General features: G+C 39.5%; 1 protein-coding gene across 1 annotated transcript in view; it reads right to left on the bottom strand.

Moving 5' to 3' along the window:
* Positions 1-123: 123 nt before the first annotated feature.
* The window catches only part of LOC130166943 (neuronal acetylcholine receptor subunit alpha-7-like), a 48,091-nt gene continuing 24,293 nt past the window's right edge, over positions 124-23,921 (bottom strand). The window contains exons 4-10 of the mRNA XM_056372809.1: positions 22,546-22,655; positions 13,230-13,309; positions 12,300-12,467; positions 8,203-8,397; positions 7,576-7,662; positions 4,757-4,866; positions 124-3,941 (exon numbers count right to left, since the gene is read on the bottom strand). Coding sequence (XP_056228784.1) covers positions 3,339-3,941; positions 4,757-4,866; positions 7,576-7,662; positions 8,203-8,397; positions 12,300-12,467; positions 13,230-13,309; positions 22,546-22,655 — 1,353 coding nt within the window. The 3' untranslated portion in view covers positions 124-3,338. The remainder of the gene's footprint in view (positions 3,942-4,756; positions 4,867-7,575; positions 7,663-8,202; positions 8,398-12,299; positions 12,468-13,229; positions 13,310-22,545; positions 22,656-23,921) is intronic.

Below are 23,921 nucleotides of genomic sequence, written 5' to 3'. Positions count from 1 at the left end.
CAGACACCTCAAGAGAGGAATGAGGCCGGTCTGACAACTTTTGTCAGTGAAAGCATCGTCAGTCGTATTTTTTAGTGAATTATAGCATGAATTGCAGCATGTCAGCCACTCAAAGGCAATCAATTAGCACATGTCTTGTTTATTTTTCGCAAAATAGTCATGTACAGTGAGCATGTATGTACATCCTTTAAAGGAGAATGAATCATACTGAGCAGAGAGGCACAGACCACAAAGAAAAAGACACTCAAGTTGACCAAAATACAACACTGTTGATTGAACTAAAAAAAAGCCTGTGATGGGATGGGAAAAGCAGACAGTGACACCCTCACTTTTCAATATTTGTCAAAACAATCTCACATTTTTGCTTTTTGAGCTACTTGTTTGGCTTCAGCTTCAAAGTAGCAGAATGTCTTCTTCATGTTTTCATTACAGTCTCATTTCAGAATCAGCATCATTCTTCTTTTTGGCACACTATCTGTGCCATTAATGCTTCTCATGTGGAAACCTAAAAAATGCTGAATACACATCAACAAGAGTAAGTAACAATAGAAAAGGGTGAGGTCATCTCAGAGAATATCTACATAACTGGCTGTCATGAGTTGTCGGGCCAAGTCACATGTACAGTATATAGACACTTATCCCTGGTCTCATATACTATATGTCTTTACATCTTCAGTGTCCATATTCTCCTAGATGAGTCACCGATCAAGGTTTTGCATTATTCCTTGATCTATTATGCAACATACTTACAGCAGCATCCTTCACTTCTGTTCACATGAACTTTGACAAGCAAAACAATAAACCCAGCATGGTTTCTGTGGAAAAAAACAAACAGTTTTGTTCTCTCAGATCATGAAATCTTAGTACTCTGTTTTCACCTGCAGTAACCCCTGAAACTCACAATCTACAAACACGATGTGCAAACTGACCAGTATTGAAGGAAAAGAAATAGGCTTATTTGCTTCCTTGCTAAGAGTAAGACGAGAAGATTGTTACCACTCTTGTGGTAACAATTAGATTAGATTAGATAGGATTAGATAGGAAACTACAACCAGCAGCTACTTAGCCTAGCTTAGCATAAAGATTGGAAACAGAGGTAAACAACTAGCCTGACACTGTCCAAAGGTAACAAAATCCATCTCCCTGCACCTCTAAAGCTCACTAATTATTTCTTGGCTGGGTGAAGTGATTTCCTGGAGTCTCGGCTGGTTGCCTTTATGCTAAGCTATACTAACCACAGCTGCTAACTGTAGCTTCGTATATGTGGTGGTGTCGATCTTGTCATCTAACCCTCGTCAAGAAACCCAAAATGTCAACTTGTTCCTTCAAGTACAACAATGGCTCTGCTAGCATTGCATTACATTTTTGTGAAAAACTGTTTATATTTGAGATGCTTAAACCAAATGTAAATATCACATCTAGGTTAGACTTATAAAGATTATTGAATCTTGAAAAATAAAAGAACATTGTCCACACAATGAGTTTTGCAATGTACTGCAGCTAGCATTGGCTTGACCTCCTCCTGTTTGTCCATTATGAGAGGATATGACATTTAAACGCTTTACTGTGTTGGATTCATCAGGTGGCAGCTATTAGTCTGTACTCAGCCTATTGATTAGCTGTAACAGCATGAATTCAATTTCAGTGACTATTCCTGTAGCAGTCACACATTGAACTGTATGATGCTGCTTTTATTCCTCGCCTTTCCTCTCAAAACGTCACTTAAAATGGCCAAGTGTCTAGTCAGACAGGTCTGTGAGTTCAGTTGTGTGTGTAAAAGTGGGAATTCACACATGTCTTGTCCCACTGAGGATCACAGAGGACACTCGGGTGGTGAGAAGAGACAAGGTTTAACACAAATCTGTTACATAAGGTCACCCAGTAATCCTCATGTTGTTACTAGAGATTAGAGAAGAAAATGTTTGCCTTTTTGCTGAGTATTAGAGAGTAAAAACACAAAGCACTCTGCACTACAAGAGATTAGTTTCAAATGCATCCCTACTGGGGTGATATCCTTTCAGAACACATTTAAAAATCCCTCACACAAAACAAATATTGTCTGTTAATCGTTGCTCCGATCATCAAGGAGTTTAATACAGCAACACATTGTCAGATAAACATTGAATTACTCTCAAAAGATAAATGCATTGTGAACTAATGTGAGTGAATTACAAATAGCCACAGAGTATCATATGCTAACCACACTATATACTGTTTAGCATAAGGGACGGAGGCTGTTAGGAGATCCCTTTCTGAGGTCACTTCGTGGTCTATTAAATTGACTTAGAAAGAGCAAAACTGTAAATGTCTTATATGTTGCTGTTAAGTGTGACTTTATAGATACAGGACCTGGACCTGAGCTGTGCTGTGCATGAAGGAAATGAGAAGACTGGTGGCAAAAAAATGAAGGGCAAGGAAATAAGGGTGACTGGAAAGAGGTGAGAAAGAAACAATCTTGTCTGTGCATACGTGAAAAAAGTAAATGCGAATATTTTCATAATTTTTGTTTGCTTCTGAAAGTTTTGGGCTGTTGGATAAAACAAGCAATCTGAATCTGGTCACCTTCTGTGTTGAAAATGAAAATAATCATAAGTTGCAGTTCTAGTTTGAAGAGAAGATGTACAGTGCTGTGGGTCAACATGTCACTAGCTCCCGGTAAAGTCACTCAATAGAAAAGACATAATCTCATCTCACCACATTTATAAAGTAAGATGTAAAGTAAGATGTAGGATTTATTTACAGAATACAAAACACTAGCATTACTAGAATACAGGACTGAAAAAATGATTTCTAAAACCGTTTATTGACTGAACTGTGTGTAACAGCTGAAGATACTGAGATGTTTCTAGAAGATGAGAAGCACTATGGTGGGGAACGGAGCAGAAAAGGAAGGGCTGGAAAGGTAGGAAGTGTATTTGATGAGACATGAAGTGCATGTGATGGGAGGTAAATGATGTGGTGCAGCAGGGATACAGATGAAAAGTGCATTAGTGTGAGTTTGTACATAATTAACTACTGCATGTAGCCTCAACCTCCTACATGGCATATTTTATGTAAGGTGTTCGCGAGGACAGCCACCTTGAAATGGTTAAAAACACATCACCCCGGTTATACCCAAATACACCCAGATATTACTGACAAATACTGTATGTGAAGAAAGAAGGAAAAGTTTGGTTTCAAAGTACTGTAACTTGTAACACTTAAAACATCTGGATCTTGTGGTACTTCACACAGCAGAAGCAGGGAAGCTTGTGTGGCACAGTTCTAATTGTGTCAGGATTTTTCTTAATGTTAGCCTTGCCTCTCTTCTCTCCTCTCAGAGAGGGAAGATATCAGAATTATGTGAAGTCTTTGGACACAGCCTCAATGAAATTGGGAGCCGACATGAGAATGGTGAAGGTGCAGATGATGGAGAAGAGCGAGAAGGCCACCAGGCATAACCTATCCACCACCGCCGCCGCAAACTTCCACTCGCTGCAGATCGCCTCTCCCTCATCCTGCTCTCGGAAGCGCCTCGCAATGTACTGCACTTCCTCCAGGATCTGGGAAATTTCCGGGACCTGCTCCAGCAGTAATGTCCGCGTCTGCTCTGAATGGATGTCGTGTGGGGATGAGCTGTTAGGGTGGCCAACTCCTCCTCCACCACCGCCGCCGCACACCACCACACCTGAATCTGTGCTCGGTGGGAAAGCAGGGCTGTCTGTGCCCATTGAGTGGTAGCCAAAGTACAGGTTCATGCTCCCATTGGTCGTGGTTGACTGGGTGGATGCCTGGCCAGGTATGGTGCTCATCTGAATGCTGCTGGTGCTGGTGTGGTGAGGAGGAGGATGGGAGTACTTGTAGTTTGGGGGGCTCCTAGAGCTCACAGCTGTTTTGGTTTCCTCTCCAGGCTTCTTCATGCGGAGAAACCAAGCACACCAGTTGAGGAGGATGACTCGAACCTGGATAAAGAAACAAGAGTAGGTAGAGAGTTGGGGGAAAGAGAAAGGGAGGAAAGGTTGTGTTAGAGTACAGGCGAAGACATGAATGAAAAAGAAAAACAGAGTGAAAGGTAGAAATTTCACTTGATGCTGCACAGTGCATTATTTCTTGATAACTGTATGGTGTATAATAGTATATTATTGTTGCCCATAAAGTTGCAATTATTTTGTTTTCAGGTTAATTGTGGTTTCATTTTCATTGTGATATGTTTGGAAGAGATTGACTACTAAAGTTTTGAGAAGATATACACTTTATCTGTCAAGAATAAATCACATTTTCACAATCATTTCATGGAAAGAGGTAAAAAATATTTTATTCCAACTTTATGAGCAACAGTGTATATATACAGTATATAATCTAAGTATTAATCAAAAGCTTTATCAACCTTAAAATAAAATAAATCCTTAGAAATAAAACATACAAAAAATGTATGTAACTACACAGCTTAACATAACCTCACAATTCTGAGTTTGAATGCAGATTACGAACAGATAAAATAAAGTGTTGTTAACACATGCTTGCTCATAAAAGCTCTTTTAGTCAAACCATTGTGTTAACACATTTGTCAACCTTTGAATAAATGTCACCTTATACCTCCAACAAAAGGGAGCCATCGTCTAGTAAAAGCCTCAATTCGTAGTTGACTGTGCCAATATGTGGAAATAGTTTGGTTAATTGAAATTGATACACTGTGTAGGACAAATCAGAATTGACTATTCTCTTTTTTAAGTTTGTAGTGAGAATTAATTATAAAATAAAATCATTGTTAACCTACCCATTTAGGCATCTTCCCTCCATGGGGATCATGGTGATGGAACTGTAGTACCAGGACTGTTACCACCACAGACAAGCCCACAATCATCATGGTACTAGCAAAGTACTGAGCTGAAGAGGAGAAGAACACATAAGTAAAGCACAACAATTTCCATTTGGGATAGACAACAATTAACACAGTGTAACAAAGAGAAATCATAGCCTGTTATCTGAAATGCAACAGTGAATTGTAAATTAAAAGCTCGTGTATCTACATTATTAACATATAAGAAGGAAACATGAGAGGTGAGCGTGATATTTTGGCAGCACTGTGGCCAGCTGTGGGTTGGTTTTTCAGTGGGGAGTTTATCCCTGTCAACAAACCTAAGGTCATAACACCACAGGGGCTGGTTGGAGGATGACTAACATTTTGTTTCCTAATTTACAAACCAGCCAAAACACATACACACACACACACACACAGGCTTGAAGGCACTGCAAGCCACAGAGAAATGAAAATGTATAACACGTGCATGTGGGCAAGCACGCTATCCTACTGGCACACACACACACACACACACACACAGACCCTAATACACACAAACATGTGATATGTCCCCCTCATTTTTCATTTTGATCCAGCTGTGATGTCAGCGACCTCACAGAAAGGTGGACCAATCAAATTATTCTGTATACATTTCCATGTCGAAGCATAATAGCAGCTGTGTGTAAACCTGTCAGAGCAAATGCATTTTATTTTGTCTTCAATCTATTAGTTCTGCTCCATCTGCACTGGGTTAATACGTCTACTCCAGTAAAGGCAAGTTTGTTAATGGTTTCGTTTTCTGTCACTGAGCTGCCAAATGATGCTGAGCAGCATCTCTGTCTGCAGCCTCCCCGCTCATCTCATGGCTGACTGCCCCGTCTCTTCTGGTCTGTATCAGTATGGTCTTATACAATGCAACTCTCTTTGTGTCATATGCTTAGCGTGATCTTCACATCCTGCATCAGCGCCAACTGTTTTTATGTTTTTTATATCTTGAGTTTCAACGTGGACCACTTCCTCAGACTTCGTCTCATTTCAATGTACCAATTTGCTCTAATATATGGTCTTAATTGATTACATCAACATTTTGTGAATAACCATTTTTCACTTTTGTTGCAGGAAGTTAGATGAGAACATCAGTGATAGCATTTACAGATCCATTAGTATCCTTTGAGCATTATCCTGTTTTGATTAGCTATTAAGCGTTATCATACGAGAGGGAGTGATGTTGTACTGAATATGAGCACGGCTGTGATATGGTCATAGGTATGAGGCCGCAGGCGATCACAGCCATGCTGATATTCTGTACAACATTGTGACCTCGAGTGTGATATTGCTTTTATACAACAGGATAACAATTGGACTGCTGCTAAAAAAATTTGTTTTTCCTAATGTAGATCATTTTCTTCCAAGAGGAACATAGTGGCCACATTTCGTCTGGTACCGGGTACATCAACAAATAGGTTTTACAAACAAAATTAGCAGTCTGATTGTTTGCATGAACGGGGTGGCCTGGGATGGAGTTAAACTCCCAGCTTGAATTATTCTGCTCCTGTCTGCATTGACCTGTTTTGATTTCATATCAGCCTGTGAAATGGTTCAGAAACCTGGAAAAGGTGTCTAGGTTTCTCAAATCCAGGATAAGATCTTACCCAGGTTTATGAAACCAGGATAAGCTGTTTACATGTGCAAAATATAAGCAGGATACTCCAAAAACCTCATAATAGCTAGTGTATACGTAAACTCAATACCAAACAGCACAAACAGAAAATGAGGAAAATTTGAATGGAACAACATTGAAAATCTGCTTCATAAATGTCCTTGTCCAGCCCAGCCAGTTTAGAGCATGCAAATCTGAGACTTCTGCTGTCCGAGCCAGCTGACTTCCTGTTGGCTCCCCACACACGTGAATGGGTTGAAAATAATGAAATCATATGACTCCTGTAGACTTTCCAACTTTGCAGTGTGCATTAGTCTACATGATCTACATGGAAGTTGTAATCAACTGTGTAGCCACTACACCAAAGTCCCTTCACAGATTGTTAGGCTAGCTTAGAACAAAGACTGTAAACAGAGGAAAACAGCTAGCCTGGCTTCATTCATAGGTAATAAAAAATTAAAACTTCCTAATACACATTCTCTTGTTTTTTTTAATTTGTACAAAAACAGTGTAAAAAATAAAATTTGTGTTCATTAGTAAGTTTTAGGGGTTAAGAGGGGGTTCTGTTTTATTTAGAAGTAGGCATATACATGCCAGTGTTTTTTCTCCTATTCATTAGAGTTTGGTGTTTTCCTTTGTTATAAGGTAAAAACAGCAATAAAATGTCAATAGTTTTTTTTGTAATTCTATAATATCATAAATGCAATAACCTATAGTTCCTTTAAGTATAGTGTAACTATATATAAAACTTTAACGCTATGTTATCTTAATTTTAAGGGTTGAATAGGTTTTGTGGCTTCAGATGATTTTTATTTGTAGTAGAGGGGCCAAAAATGCAAAAATGGCTCTTTTAATAGTAAAGGTTTCAGACCCCTGGGCTAAGTGTTTCCCTCTTCTAACCTAACAGGGGGACATACTGTATTTTCAACCAATCCCGGGTAAGAAAGTATGTATTTATGTCAAACTAATTCTTTCTTTCTAAGTTTTTAAGCAAATGTCTATCACAAATATCTGTTTGGGAGATATACTTTGATTATTTTGTGACCCACTATAATTGTTTTTTTTTCTTTTTCATCACTTTCAAAGTCAAAAGATCATTAAACTGAGCAGTAATTAGCGCAGGAGAGTGTCTTACCAATCAGAGGAACAGAGTCTGAAGTGGCAGGCATGATTTCTGCTACCAGTAACATGAATACCGTCAGAGACAGCAGCACTGTGATGCCTGGGGGAAAATAGACAGTAGACAGAGATGAGCAGAAACGCAAAGGGAAAAATCTTTCATCATAGTCTCGTTTTCTATTTAATGGTGACTTGAGAGCACTCAAAATAAATGCAGCTGGTCGTTTCAAAATAGGTGAAAACAGCTGTGATTTATTTTAGAATACTCACTCTTTTTCTTCCCCTGAGGGAAAACCCAGTTATATATTTACTCTGACCCTGTCTCACTAAATGGTATTTCAAAACAACCTGGCATTTTCGGTTCCAGGTGATAATCTTTGCTCTGTTTTATAATGAAGCTTTTATTCATCTGCAAATGAATGGAATCCAACATAAATGCTAATTCACAGCTATAATGTCAGGATTAGCATAGAGCAATGACAAATAACTGGGTTAACAATCGCGTCAGGACCTGATTCGCTGAGATCACCAAGGCTGGAGAGAGAGATACATTTTTGTCTGCATGTATGATTATAATCATGAATCATGTGTGTGTGTGTGTGTGATTGCAGAGCTGTACTGATGTGTGTGTTCCGCTCCGTACCCAGTGATATCTTCTCTCCGGAGTCAGCAGGGAGCAGGAAGACCAGCAGAGCCAGACCAGAGATGAGCACGCAGGGGATGAGCAGGTTGAGGCCGTAGTAAAGTGTCCTGCGGCGCATGGTGACTGTGAACGTCACATCGGGGTAGGGTTCTTTACAGCAGTCGTAGTACAGCTCATTACGCTTAGCTGGCACACCTGGGGGGCAAATGAAGAGGGGGAAAGATGTCAATTAGAGGTCAAAGACACAGAGTTTTGAAATAAAAGTCCAGTTTCCAGTTCTGCTGGACTGAATAGTTTTCAAAGATGTGTGTAAAATAAGAAGATTGCGGCTACTGATGTAAATGTTGTCATTTTTTTCAGTGTCGATGAGCGAGGTCGGCATAGAGGATCACTTAAAAATTATTACCAATAAAATCTGTAGTGGCACAGTTTTTATATGGTTGAAATAGGAGCTTTGTGATCAGAAAGTCACTGGTTTGAATCATTGAAATGAAAATAAAAGTCAGAAAATTAAATGATAAATCCTGCCCTATCCCACAGTCAGTGTGCCTTTAAACCAGGTACTAACACTGTTTACTACAAATAAACGTGTTTCACCATCTACAGGACATTAGGTTATAAATTCAATACCAGTTTCAATAAAATCACACAAATATGTTGTTAAATCTACATTTACTGCATCAGAAGGTAAAACTCCAGACTTAAACTGAGCACAAATACTCTGTAGTAGATGTTGTGATTTTGGGGAAGATTAGGGTTTTACCAAAAAATTATTTTTCTTGGTAAGCATGTGGGAAGCAGCTTCTCACTAAAAAACAGCAAATGCACTCTTGCCTAAATTAATACCGTACATAATACAATGATGTAATGGTGCAATCTTTTTTTATATAAAACAGTAATCTACTCCACACTGTTTCACCTTGTGTATGAAAATAGATTTTAAAATCTAAAATCATATAAAGCACAGCCACGTCTATTGTCAGACAGCGGTCGAAAGTCAAGTCCCAGGTCCTTAACTTTGTGCTTTACAGAAATACTGTGTTTTTTCCACAGCAAATTTAATGTTGTTGCAAAATGTTAGATTCCTGTTCATCAACAGACTTTGTTTTCTGAATCTGTGGTTGATTAGCTGCAGATTATTGCTTTTCGTCTGTAATGGATCTCAGCAGGCGCACCAGAGTAGGAAAATGGCAATTAATAAAAAGTTAGCAAGAAGAAAGATTATATAACTGTAAATCTGCACACTGACAAGTCACACCTGCAAACAAATACATATGAACATACAGTATGTTTACTGGACATGTGAACATACATAGTAAACTTTAGTTTTACAGTACAGGCTTAACGTACATTCAGATCTGAACTTTGCAACCTTCAGATTTTGAGTCAATGTCTAATCACTTCACTATGCCTCCAAAACTGTTACAAACCACTCACAAGTACGCCATTGCTCATTATCTGTCTTATTGGCATATTCACATTTACATCACTTTGGTCTGCTCAAATTCAAGTGTGTGTGTGTGTGTGTGTGTGTGTGTGTGTGTGTGTGTGTGTGTGTGTGTGTGTCTCTGTATGAAAGAGTGATGGAAAGTTACTTGTGCGTTAGTCAACAAATAATGGTGAGTAAAAATCAAGTGCCATGGATTTGATTAAGGTTCAAGCATCATTGCACAGCTGTCTGTATCAGCTGTGTTTAGTGATTCTGAATTCTGAATGAAGCCTTGATATTTAATCAGGAACATATTCAAAATACGCAACTCATTTGGGGTGAGATGTCACCAAAACAAACTTGATTTAAGCCCAGAGAGGGTGTGTGTGTGTGTGTTTGTGTGCAGTGAATTTCAATTCACATTAATTGCATGGATTCCATTTCATTTCATTTAAACTGTGTCACCTGAAGGCTGAAGAGAAATAGCTTTTGTTAGCCATCTACTAATTTGATGGATTGCCGACCTGCAGATGCATCCACCACATTCTGTGTGTGTGTGTGTGTGTGTGTGTGTGTGTGTGTGTGTGTGTGTGTGTGTGTGTGTGTGTGTGTGTGTGTGTGTGTGTGTGTGTGTTCACTGGCATGGGCATGGGTATGTTCTGAGGTACCAGGACAGTGTGTGTTCTTGGCCAGCCTGCCGCCTGGCTGTGCCTGAATTAAGTGAACCATCCCTGGGCCAGCTGTCACCACACACACCCATGGCTTCCCCCTTCATTCCCCCAGCCAGCTGGGTCCGCTGACTTTGTGTGTACGCGTGTTTGTGTGTGAATATGAACTCTTCTGTTGCCCTCTGATTAACACACAAAATTAGGTTAGAGATGATGAGAGTTCTTCATTTGCACACACACACACACACACACACACACACACACACACACACACACACACACACACACACACACACACACATACACATACACACAGAGACAGAGAGAGAGAGAGAGAGAGAGAGGGAACAAAGAGAAAGAATCAGTATATTTATATTTTTCTTGAACTTGTCAGTCTTTCTCTGTCTTTGTTTCTTGGGAAAAGAGAGAGAGAGAAACTGACAGGTAGGGCGGACAGAGTTTGAGAAGCTAGGACCAAGAAAGAAACAAGGTAACACAAGGAATAATAAAATGAGCTGCTGGGAATGGTGGGAAATCCCAAGTTGCTGCTATGACATGCCTAGCAACAAAATAAATCCTCTAAACAATGAGAATCACTCAGCCCTTAGTCCCATAATTCCCTGACTGCCCACTGTTTACTGACTCAAGACAGATCACTGACAGATACATGGTACGGAAATAAGCAAAGATATCACATCAGGAATCAATTGCAATGTAAATTACTTAAAGAAACGTAAAACTTTCTTTAAGAAGGCACCCAACTTTCATGTAGGTTTTGGCCTTTTTGACCGAAACAACAAATTTAACTTACAAATGTAGGTTTCTGAGCTGCAGTAAAACAAACCTGTTGGTCATGTATTTGAAATTGGACTCATCTTATATTAATTAGAAACAAGGTTTGAGTTTTCCTCATGAAATGCATTTATATAATAAATTAAAGGGTATAAGAGTCCAAGATTTCATCAACTGGAAGAAACGGTGTGGATACAGCTGCACTAAACAGCAGTAATATTCTCCAGGCTATCAGCAGCACTCTTTAACCAGGACTGATAGATAGGAAAATGTCAGTGAGAATGGCATCTTACCAGGAAGCTGACATTACTGAAACACCTGCTGTCAGAGCTGGGTGACACTGAATGGATGTCTTTACTCCCTGGAATATGACATGAAGGACCTGATATTGAAGTCTCTCTGTCAGACTCTTTATCAGTCTTTCAGATTCAATTTGATGCTCAGGCATATCCTGCAAATACTCATATGTAATTTTAATCCCTCTCAGCATGAGCCCTCACACCTCATTATGCCTCTGCGCCGGCGACAGCCAGGGCTGGAGGCATTATGTTTTCGGGTTGTCCATCTGTCCATCTGTCCCGTTCTCGTAAACGCGATATCTCAGTAACTCCCAAAGGGACTTTCTTCAAATTTGGCACAAACATTCACTTGGACTCAAGTATGAACTGATTTAGGTTTCAGTTGTCAAAGGTTACTGTGACCTCATAAAACACGTTTTTGGCCATAACTCAGAAATTCATACATTAATTATGACACAATTTAATACAAACGTAATCAAAAAAGTGATGACATTTTATATCCAATTGGTCAAAGGTCAACTTCACTGTGACATCATAATGTTCTGCCAAAAGACTTATTCAATGCTGTAACTCAGGAAGGGAAGATTGTGACCATATTTCCTGCAACTTGGCTGATTGGTGGAGGTGATAATTCTAGGCTTATATGTTATGTCAGCATAGAGATTCTTTTCAATTTGTTTTTGTACCCAGTTTGCTGTAATAAACAGCTCATTTAAAACTCTTTTCACTCACCAGGTAATTGTTAATTTGTTCTAAATTAACCACTTTTTGGTAAAACACACAAATTTTGGAAAAGCAATGAAAATCAGTAATTTTGAGGGTGATCTCTCTGATTTCCTTTTTTGTTTTGTTTTACTGGTGTTACGCACCTGAATGCATCTTAATTTGCCTGTCTCTTATTCCTCTTACCTACGAGGTCCCACTCCCCATTGGGTATGTAGGTAGAGATGTCTACATCCATCATCTGGAGGTCCAGCAGCCAGCCGTTGTGAGTCCAGGAGCCAAACTTCAGGTCACACTTCTGCACATCAAATGGGAACCACCGTACGTCGATGTAGCAGGTACTCTTCAAGATGCCTGGAGAGATGTGTTTGAGAAAGTTACTTTTGAAAAAGTGCTTTATTTATTTTGATTCATAATTTGATTCATTGAAAATTAACTTCGGCATTTCACTTCCACTTGAGAAAAACTATTTTTGATGTATCACAGAAGAATTCATCAAATTATCATCAAAACTACTAAGAATTTAACTGTAATAAAACATACAATCTAACAACTGATGAACTGAACTAAAAATAAGACCATTAATGTACACGCTTTCTTAGTAGTAGTAGTAGTCAGATTACTCATCACAGTACGTCCCTCCTCACTAATGGTGTGTAACAAACAAAACACAGTCACCATGGTTTTGGTTTGCAATAAGTAAAAATCTACTCTATATGTAGGTTGTGTGTGGCTGCTGTTTCAGTAGTGTTCAGTGCCTGTGTCTCAACATGTGGCAGGTCCTATGATAAAAGCTGCAATAAAATGTACGTAGTTGAAGCAGGAGTTACATGTAACTTAGACGTCTAAAATCCTTTCAATTTTCAAAATTTAACCCAGTATTTTTGCCTGAAGATCACCATGCTTACTGGGAAAGTTGCACTCAGTGAGTTAAGTGAGAGTGAGGGGGTTGTTGTGATAATGTGATAATTATGATGACAGTGCTAATCGTGTTTGTGAAGACGACTGCGATCGTCACGTCTGATAATACAGCCACGTTAACAACAGTGAAAAAAGGATATATGGGATATGTAACACAGTGAAAAGACAAGACACAGAAGATCTTGAATGCATCACCTGGTGGGATGTACTGGCAGGCTCCTGAGGCATTAACCAGCACATTTGTATGGAACGTTGCATCAAACCTCTCATCAGCGCTGCGGGCAGAGAAGAGTGCTTGGATATAACATTAAAACAAAAATGGAGCATTTAGAGCAGGTTCAAGGAAATAAGAAAGGCTGAGAGAAAAAAACTGAGAGAGAAGTTAAAAGCCAGAGGTCGTAGAGTTGAAAGTAGAAAGGTAAAAACAGATGCAAATAGGAACCCAGACGATAAACAGCAGGTGAAAATGAAGGTGACATAGAGATACGAGGGGGATTAGTGTTGATCTACCCAGACAGGGTTTAATTTTGCTGATCATCGTAAACAAACATGGTTGTCTGCCATCAAGATGTCCTTCAAACAAAGGGGCATTATGTACCTAAACCAAAGTACGGACATCATAATCAGAAAATTACACATTTTTCACAAGGACAAAAATAACCCCCCAGAAAATTACTACATCTGTGTTTTTCTGTCAGAGAGTAAAACCATAGGGCTGTACATATCTGGGAACAGATGTTCTTATAGTTGTAATATACAAATATTGGGGACAGTCAGGGCTGTAGTACAGTAAAAACAAACATAGAAACATTTCGTCCCGGTTAATTCAATACCTTGAACAACAGTTTTCTGAGGGACAGATTTCAAAAGACATTCAGTTAACAAGTATTCATTATCAGAAAAGCACTGAAGTGCAGTTCCCGGCACTGAGGCCACACAGACCTCTGCATTGGTTGTTTAAATCTGAATCTGCATTAAAATACATATAGTGACGAACAGTTACAGTGACCATGATTTTTGGAGGAAACCTAAAGGAATTTTAGGGCTTTCAACAAAAATAATTCAGGCTCATGGCCACCAAGTAATGAGCAGTAATTTTTTTATCATGTTGCTGTAGCTTTATCTCACACCTGACATACACGTCTTTCATCTAAAGTAGTTATAGCAGTTTATGTCCACACCTTCAAGAAATAAGGTCAATTCTGTGCGTAAACTAAGTCCCATAAAGTGAAATTGAAATATGTTAAGTACCCTTTAACCAAGCAGCATGGCTCTGAATGACTGTGATCCCTTGTTTTTTTTTTCCTCTTGCTATCATGACGTTAACGTTTTCTAATATTGAATAAAATATCTGGACAACTGTTGGACAGATTGCTGCACATACTGATGCCCCCCACAGAGTGAGATGCAATCATTATCCGGTCCCCTAAACCTTTCATCACAGAATTTGACTTTGTCCAGTACTTTGATTTATGATGAACTACCAGAAAAGCTAATGACATTGCCTTCAGCCACATCTGTACTTTATTTTATTGCTAATTAGCAAATGTCAGCATGCTAATGTGATGGTGAACATGGCAAATATTAAAAGTTCTAATCATCAGTATGTTAGCGTTGGCAGTGTGAGCATGTCAGAAAGATGACATCAGCATTTAGCCCAAAGTACCAGTGTGCCTAAGCAAAGACGGATCTGTTCTGGTATTGTGCTGAATAATGGAACAGACAGGAGCTGATGAATGTACAAAAAAAAAAAAATGTACAAGACTGAAAATAAAACTTTTTTGACAGATGTAATGAGACAGTAAAAGACTTCCTGTGATGGCAGGATAATATTCATTCAGAACTAGTATGGTATTTATTAATATCTTTCAGTATGCAGTGACCCCACAGGTACACTGTATAATGAATGCACCTCAATTTGAGCAATGAATGAGTGCCAGACAATAGTCTGACCCACACCATCATCTATTACTGCTACTACCATTTACACTATGAGACTGGAAGCAGAGGGAGAAAGTGAGGGGCATGCTGAAACTCTTCCTGAAGTCTTTTTGTTAGACAAGTAGAACATAAATTTTAGCAAAGTGCACTGGGACTGAGCCCAGAAGGCATATAACAGGACAACGCTTTACCCAATGCAGACTTATAGCTGCTACATCAATAATCTAAATCTAATAACTCTTTTCACTGAGCGTAGGGTGGAAAAACAAAGGGGCTGTGAGAATACTTTGGAACAGCTGCAATTGCTCTTATCCATTGCTGGGAATAAATGAACTAAATTAGCATTTAGTCTTGTAATGTTATTGTGAATATATCTACCTAACATATACATTAACTGGGTGGCATTAGCATTTAAAATGTGAAAGGATTAATTTCCTGTTCTAAAAACCATCTATCAAAACACAAATGCAGGAAACGGTGAATGTGAGAGAGGTTCTTTTAAATTAAAGTTCAGCCAATGCCTGGATTGGCAAACCTCATAGCATGGGAAGATTTATACCATGGCTACACAATAAATAACAAACTCACATAAGCATAATAGGAAATTCCTTGATGAATAACCTTAACCACATCTTAATCCAATCACTAAGTAGAACATGTTTCCAAAAGGTTATATGCCATGTGGAAAAGATAAGGGCATGATGAAGGTATTGAATCCTAACTGAGTCCTTTTGCCTGCACTGGGATTCACCAAGAACTTAACCTTTTTTAGATGTCACCATTAAATTAAAAACAAATTTGAAAGAAAATGATATGCTATCTTCTTACATAACAAATAATGCTGTCAAAAGGAGGATATCACCATAGTGAAGAGAAAGAACAAGAGATAATCGGCAGTAGAAGTGACTAGCCTACTAAAACCACTGAGTAATCAGTCATCAATATGGACATATTTCTTTAAGTGTGCTCCTAAAGAAATCCACAAACGCCTGAATAATAAAGTTTTATGCAAATAAAAGAAAGCCTTTCTCCTCCACCCTGGCAGAATACATATATCTAGAACATACTGCTTTAATACCCTCTGGCTCAATGAAATGGCATCACCTGCATTTACATTTAATTCCTGTAAAAACATTGCTAAAATATCGTCATCATCATCATCATCATCGTCATCATCATCATCATCATCATCGTCATCATCATCGTCATCATCATAATCATCATCATCATCAACAGATGCTTTCAAAGCCAGGAAATACAGCACCATACAGTCTAGATTCTCAAGGAAAAGCATCTCTACATGTAAAGCAAACAGCTGGACAGAGAGATGATTTACATTATTTACATAAGAAACACAATGAAAGCAGGAAAGTCAGCCCCCTTGTGCGCCACCCTCCCAAGTGTCTGTAAATGGTGAAATATTCAAAATGATGCCTGGTACAGGACAAATGGTTCCTTTATTATTCATCTGAAAAGAGTTTTGGTTGCTGGGCTGAACAAGGCACATACAGAACATACAGCTGTCTACCTTTTAGATCCTCCACCAACTCTGAGAGACTACCCTGCTGTGGACTGAGAAAACAGACTATCCTGCATCTGTTATAGTGGAAACTTGTAAAACTCTGCACATTCTCTGCGAATGAAATAACATCCATCCATCCATTAGCTATAACGCCTATCCTTTGAGGGTGGCAGGAAGGGCTGGAGCCAATCCCAGCTGACATTGTGCGAGGGCAGGGTACACTGTGGACAGGGCACTAGTCTATGACATGGCTGACAAATAGAGACAACCATTCATGCTCACATTCATAGGCAATTTGGAGTCGCCAATCAACCCAACCTACATGTCTGTCAACTAAGGGAGGAAGGCATGATGAGAACATGCAAAATTCGCACAGGCCCCAGCCGGCAGGTTCAAACCCAGAACCTTCTTGCTGTGAAGCGACAGTGCTAACCACTGCACCACTGTGCAGCCCTGAAATAGCATCAAGGACAAAAATTGACTTTTGTCCTATGGTGTTGTTTTACAAACTACATTATGATCAAAAAATATGTCTGTAGCTCCCGGGGTAGTGTAATGGACCTACCCAGAGACTCCGAGAAAGTTCTTTGAACTGCTGTTTGCTGTGTAGTCACACGTAGTCACACAGAGTCACTCCTCTTGTTCTGCAGAGAAATCTCCAACATAGCAGCGCTCAGCCTGAGGCTTCTGACCTTTGGCATCTTCCCACTTCCTGGACCCCCTGAAGCTTCTTCCACACCAGAGAGCTGACTTTCCATGCTCCCAGAACCAGTTTTCACAGTCAGAGGTCAGGACACCAGGGCTTTCGCCATTCCCTTGATTGACAGGGCCCTGAACCGTACACCCAACCTTACAGGAGGTGGGCTTACATGGCACGGCTGCAAGCTCCCCTCCAAGGGTTGGCTCAAGTAGGGGACCTGAGGCAAGGTTGCTTGATCCAAAGGTTGCTCTTCAGACAAGGCTATGCATGAAACAAACAAGTTTATATGAAGTGTCAACCATGTTTAGAAGTGTTTATAGCTGCTAATGGCCACACTCCAGGGTGAGACAAAATAGCTGCTGAAGGGCAAGACGCAATGAATCTTACAAACAGGAAGAAGGGGCGTTCACAGTATAGCACCTCGCCAACTGTTGCCTGAAGTTGACGTGCTTGTCAGATTGTCAGTTTCAGAAAGTTTGAAAAATTGCCTTACGCTGCCCCCTGTATTCCAGCATGTGAAGTGCAGTTTGACAGTCTGACGTGTTTTATTTGTCTGGTCTGATCTGGTCCCGTTTGTGTTGCTTCAGGTGCTGACGAGACATGAAATAGTCCAGTTTGACTTACAGATCTATGAGTGTGAAGGCTTATCATACACCAAAGCTCTTTTGTCTTGACGATTGTGAGGCAAAGGGTAGATAGACAAACGTGATCGACCAGGCATTGCATTGGAACTCCTGTTGCATCTCCAGACTGGCCTCATCCACATTTATGCGTTTTTTCATGCAGACCTTTGGAAAGCCACACACACAGCTTTGTGAGATTGGCTTTGGGAATTGGTCAAATATTTTCATTTCATTATGAAACTGCTTTGGGACTAAACAGACTGTGGCAGAGGAGGTCAGTCGAGTAGGCGGTCCTTCACTGTGGCCCAGGGCGCATTTGCGTTCACATTACTAAAAGAATATGGCCACATGTGGCCCTGACCACCCCCAAATGTGGTTTGAATGATTGGATCTCATATGCGTCTTCAGTGCATCTTGGCTGGATTCACACATGTACTTAGAGTTGTCCATTTGTGATCAGATCACCCGAGATGGATGTAAATGCCAGGTCTGAACAGGGCCTAAATGATGTCCGGTTTTCCCCCTCTTTATGATGGTATTGTCATCATTCGAAACACCTAAACAACACTTTTGATTTCCATTCCGACAACACAAAGTTCATTGCTTTTTGTATATGTAAAAGCTGAGAATGACATAAATCTGCTTTATTCTTCATTATTTAAGAGGCTGTTTACAGGTTACATTTTTCTTTTTATACATTTTTTGTGTTTCTCATACTTTGTCCCTGCTGAAATCTTGATACTGCAATGACCTAATTTTCCCAATGGTAATAAGTGAAAGTAATTCTTATCTCAAGTTTTTAGTCGGCTTTCTTTCTTGGTTCCTTGCTTCATAAAAATAGAAATGTATGATTGTACTCATGATTTATACTGCATGCATAAGGAATGTCAGTTTCAATCTGGGTCTGTGTCAGGACTATATTGTCGTTATCGTTAGTGATCGCTGATCCCCACCGTAAGCTGCTTAATGTTCTGTATCATCCCTGTTAGACAGCCAAAATTCTCACTTTTCTCTCTCTTTGTCTCTCTCTCTCTCTCTCTCTCTCTCTGTCTCACTTTCTCTCACACACGCAACTCGAGCTAAGCTGGAAATCTGTCATCCCCGCCACCCACCCCATTTATGAATCCTCAATCACCTTGAAGGTAGAGCTGCAAAGCCAGCGCCATCAATCAGCTTCAACTCTGCCTAGTATCGTGTTGTCTTTGCCTCATTACAGTGTGATCTTTTGGGTAAGAAAAAGACAGTATGTGTGATTCTGAGTAACGCAAAGGATTCATACATTAAAAACTACATACATATGCTCTGCTGGGGCTCGACAGTTTAAAAAAGGCCTACAATCTCACAACCTCTTTTCCAGTTAGTAACACTGTGAAAAAGCTGCACATAAACAGCAGCACCACACTCCACTTATTCCACTTATTCTTTCAAATGGAATTTCCTTGCACAGTAATTTGATTTATGTTTAGTAAGTCAGAACTGTCTTCCATCACTTTGCTGTGTGAAACTGGAAGAAAAGCTTGCTATTGCAATAACGTGACTAGACTGTAGCGCATCTGTTTTTTACATTTTTTTCCCCCTATTACTGAATTTTATCTAATGTACCTAAACTTGTACACTGTATATCTATCTTAGTCTTGCAGGTCCAAAAATAAATTCTGAAATCTTCCAGAGATATAAGAACTTAAAAATAGAAACTAGATTTCTGTGCAAGGTAAGCATATATAGACCTGTTTAAGACCTGTATCTTTTTTGTGCCTGGTAAAGTCATGTTGGGTTTTGCTGTTGTTTTTTCAGTACGTCAAAGCTGTTTTGTAGAGGGTAAATGTTTTCGATTTGTTTACCGTGTAGGCAGCTGTCTATAAATCTAATAAATATCTGAAAGCAGCTTGTGTCTGAGGACAAAATTGGGCTGAAACACAAAGGACTCTGGAAAATAATCAAGTCGCTCACTGGCAGACTTGGGAGGTCCTTGAATTGCTTTTAAAACGGAGAAGGTCCAAACCACGTTGTGAAAATCAATCTCACAAAACACCCAGCAACCTGAATTCTTTGTATCTTTGTAATCTGGCCAAGCAGCAGGAGAACAGGCAACGGAGCTTCATCTCCATCCAAATACTAGAAAGCCAAAATGGCTTAGTGGGTGGAATAGGACAGAGGTTCTGTTAGACCGACCTCTGAATCAAAGAAACCAACAAACTGCTCAAGAGACAGATTGTCTCTTTCTTACTATCAAAGTCCCACTCTCTGACAAAGGTATGAACAGATGCTAGCTCAGCCAGATGAATGTTTCCTCTGAGAGCTCAATATGAGTGACTCTGCTTCAAAGACATGGCGACGATGTTTAAAACAGATTAAAATATTGCATATAAATAAAGGTACAATACAGAAATTAAATAAAGTTGATATACAGTAATTCTTCTCAGACTGGACATCTATTAGACATTTTCAATGGCTTTTCTGTTGGCATTTCCAACCAGTTGACGCAGTGCTTTCAGTAGGCCAATTTCTACAGCACTGCCCATTACAGGCAACAGATGCAAAGCCCCTGGGAGTTATGGTTTATGTCCTCCCAGAGGGAATCGGCTCAATCATCTCATTAAATGGGGCAGTATCCATGTGTGAAATTTCATCTGGGGACAATGTCTATACACTGTGTTATTGGGTAAACAGAGCCCAGGCAATCTAGAGTATCTGCCCATGTATAACAGAAAACAAATTGGTGTAGAAGAGGTAAGAAAGGAGAAGGAGAGGAGAGCAGAGGAGAACAGAAAAAAGTGACAGATTAACCACTGTGCTGATCGCGCCTGTGGCCAGTAGGTACGGTTACAATTAGCAGCAAAACTGAGCTTTTATTATTCGTCTTTCTTCATCCACTGCTTCGAGTCAATATACTTTATTAAATAACCACTCTAATTCATGAGAGTAAAACTACAGTGTGGGTGATTTTAAATGCAAACGGGTGAATTAACAAATGGCTCTGTCAGTACAGAGTAGAAATCCTGTACGCCTGTGGAGCAAGGATTTCATTTGACCAGTAAAATGACCAGTTAATGCCTAATTCTGATGTGACATTATAAAATATTGAATATAATTTCCTGTGAATCATTTGTACGCTTTTTACATGACTATTTTAGTTGTGGAATATTCAAGTGGATATTTAGAACTGAGATCATTAATCAATTAATGATTAGCTGATAAACAGGAGAATAACTGCAATTATTTTAATGATTGATTAATTGTTTATGTCATTTTGTGAGTTTAGAATTTTCTGTGATGTCTTGTCAAAAATGAGTTCTGTACATGGATTAACATTTTGTGTAGGTTTAGTTTTAGGCATTAATGGCGCTGAAATTTGAAAAAAGGAAACATTCTATCTCCAGAATCAATATCTAATTTGCTGCAAAGTACGTATGTATGTTTACAGGCAGCTGCTACTTTGGACAATAAAACAGAACTTTCCTGTCTGTCAGAATGTGAACCACTCAGATTGCAGATTGAACCAAGGTCACCATTAGGGATGGGTATCGTTAAGAATTTAACAGTACTACTACTTGTATTGGTACCACTTATCGATCCGGTACTTTAACGGTACTGTTATCTTTTTTTTTTTTCATTTTGTAAGAAAAAAACAAACCAAATGAAGAATAGTATTAACATTGCTTATTTTGTATGTTAGTTTGTTAAGCATTGCTTAACAAACTAACAAGAAAAGAACATTCCCATAACAATTAGATAGTTATCGGTTACTTTTCATCATTAACTCGTGTTTGTATAATTTAATTTACTGTGTGTGGCTCCAGGCTGCAGCATACAGAACACACGACACAACGACGCATGAACTACAAGCTAGTCGGTCGAAAACTGTGAACTGTACGTTTTTCCATCTGTGTGTAACAGACTTTCACCAGATGATTCCAGAGATCGCTTGTGTTTCTGCTCTTAAATTCAAAAGACTGAACCACACTTGAAAACATTTAGCTCTCTCTGCCATTGACACTAAGAGCAGAGTCTGTGTCCCTGTGCTGCACTGTGCTCTGGCGTATGACACGAAGCTGCCCCCGCCCCTCACAGAGAGAGAGAGACAGAGAGACAGAGAGAGAGAGGTCTCGCCTCTGGGTTGGCAACAGTGAAAATGCGTCATTCATAGACGAATGTCTTAATCACAAACAGAGTTGGTGAGATAGAATGCGCTTTATGCCCTATGTTTTAAAAAACAGGAAATCTATTTTCTTAATTTCTCAAGTACTGAGTGTAGAACCGATAACGTCAGCTTATCGATACTCTGGTCTTCAGCCCTGGGGCCTGTTTAATTTTGGTTTTTGTACTCATCCCTAGTAACAATTCAATCAAGCAAAAATGCCAAACATTTGCTGTTTCCAGCTTCTCTTTTTTTTCTTTTTCTTTATCATATATGACAGTTAACTGATAATCTTTAAGTGCAAGACTTGTCTTTTGACAAATTGGGCAATTTTAAGACACCGTTTTAAGAAATGATATTGGCCCTTTTATAGCTATTTTTGTAAACAAAATGATTAATCAAGAAAATAACAGAACTATTTATTTATTGATGATGAGTTTAATTTTGAGTGTTTTTTTTTTTTTTTGGTTTTATTTGTTTCATTAGTCACTCTGTCTAAAGTCTCTTATCATCACATTGTGTTGGACACTGAGTAAAAAGGATTCGGCTGTTTAAAAGTCTTGGGGCACAAGGCAGCTTTAACATACCTGTTGTAGAGGAGGATATCTGGAACCCATATCAGATTAGAAGGGAAGCGAAGGTTCTGCACCCCGGGGTAGCTCTCTGGGTTCCATGAAAGGTAAATATCTGTCCAGTACTGACAGAAACAATGGACAGAGAAAGTCATCAAAAAAGGAATTCATTTAAAAAGCAGCCAATGAGGTGAGGACATAAAAACAAGCACAAAAGACAGGATTATAAAAGTTCAGTGAGAGTCTGACAGACAAGGAGCCAAATGCCAAATTTAAGGCTCTTTTTACTATAGTCTGCTTTTGGCCACGCAAGCCAATTTGTTGCTGTTGTTGTTGTTAATCTCGTGTTTGGCAAGACAGCACATTAGCAACCTTCACAGCTCTGACAGCAAGACGTGTTTCACAGCTTAAATAGTGTCGGTACTATGACACGCACACTGCATACATAATTTGAGCATCATAACATTGTTCCTTAAAATACATTCTGGCACCTAATGGTAAAGTAAAACCAAAATGCATCAGAGCTCACTTTATAAAATCATCAGGAGAGTTCTTAGCTTGATCATAATTTTATGATCAACCTTAAACGATGAGAAATCTTTAACTGGCCCTTCACACAGGCTGATTTTCCAACAGCTGCTGGCTCTTACACTTTGTCTCCAGCTCTGATAATGAAGCCTGGCAGTGACACCTTGCCAAGCCGACAGTTGTTGGCACTGACCCCTGCACTCCCATTTGAGCCTGGGCTCATATTCAGCAAAGGGCTAACTGAGCCCAGCATCAAAGTGTTTAAAAGGACAAAGAGGGAGTGTGTGTTGTGTGCCGCCTCTGTGCCTCTTTTCATGACTTACAATGAGTAGCAAGATGATGTGTTATCTGTGGAACGGTGTGTGTGTGTGTGTGTGTGTGTGTGTGTGTGTGTGTGTGTGTGTGTGTGTGTGTGTGTGTGTGTGGCATGTAAGATTTGTGTGTGTTACTGTTGTGTCTTTCTATATGTGTGCGTGTGTATAGGAGCCACATATATCGATGGAGGCACTCAGATGCTGTAGCCAGAGGGCACATTCCCTATGGAGCAAACACAGTCCCCTTACTAATGTGGCCACAGCACTACGGTCACATCCGTTTGTGTCTACGTACGTATGTGTGTGTTCTTGCACATGCACAAGTGGACGTAACTTATGTGTGTAATGTGTATGTTGTGTTTCTGTGGGCGATAGTTTGTGCATGTGTGCATGTTGCTGCAAATCTATGTATGTGCGCCTCTGTCTAATGATTTTACAGTCGACACAAAAATTATATTCTCTTCAAAGAAAACCATCTAAAGTGTTATCTGTGAGCCTCGGCGGTTTGGTGCTAGAGAGCCTCCTTTTCATGTTTGTTGGCTGGGAAAG

Source organism: Seriola aureovittata, chromosome 3 (genome assembly GCF_021018895.1).
Source record: "Seriola aureovittata isolate HTS-2021-v1 ecotype China chromosome 3, ASM2101889v1, whole genome shotgun sequence".
Classification (NCBI taxonomy): Eukaryota; Metazoa; Chordata; class Actinopteri; order Carangiformes; family Carangidae; genus Seriola; species Seriola aureovittata.
The sequence above is the reverse complement of the archived record's forward strand: the minus strand, read 5'-3'. Positions and strand labels throughout refer to the sequence as shown.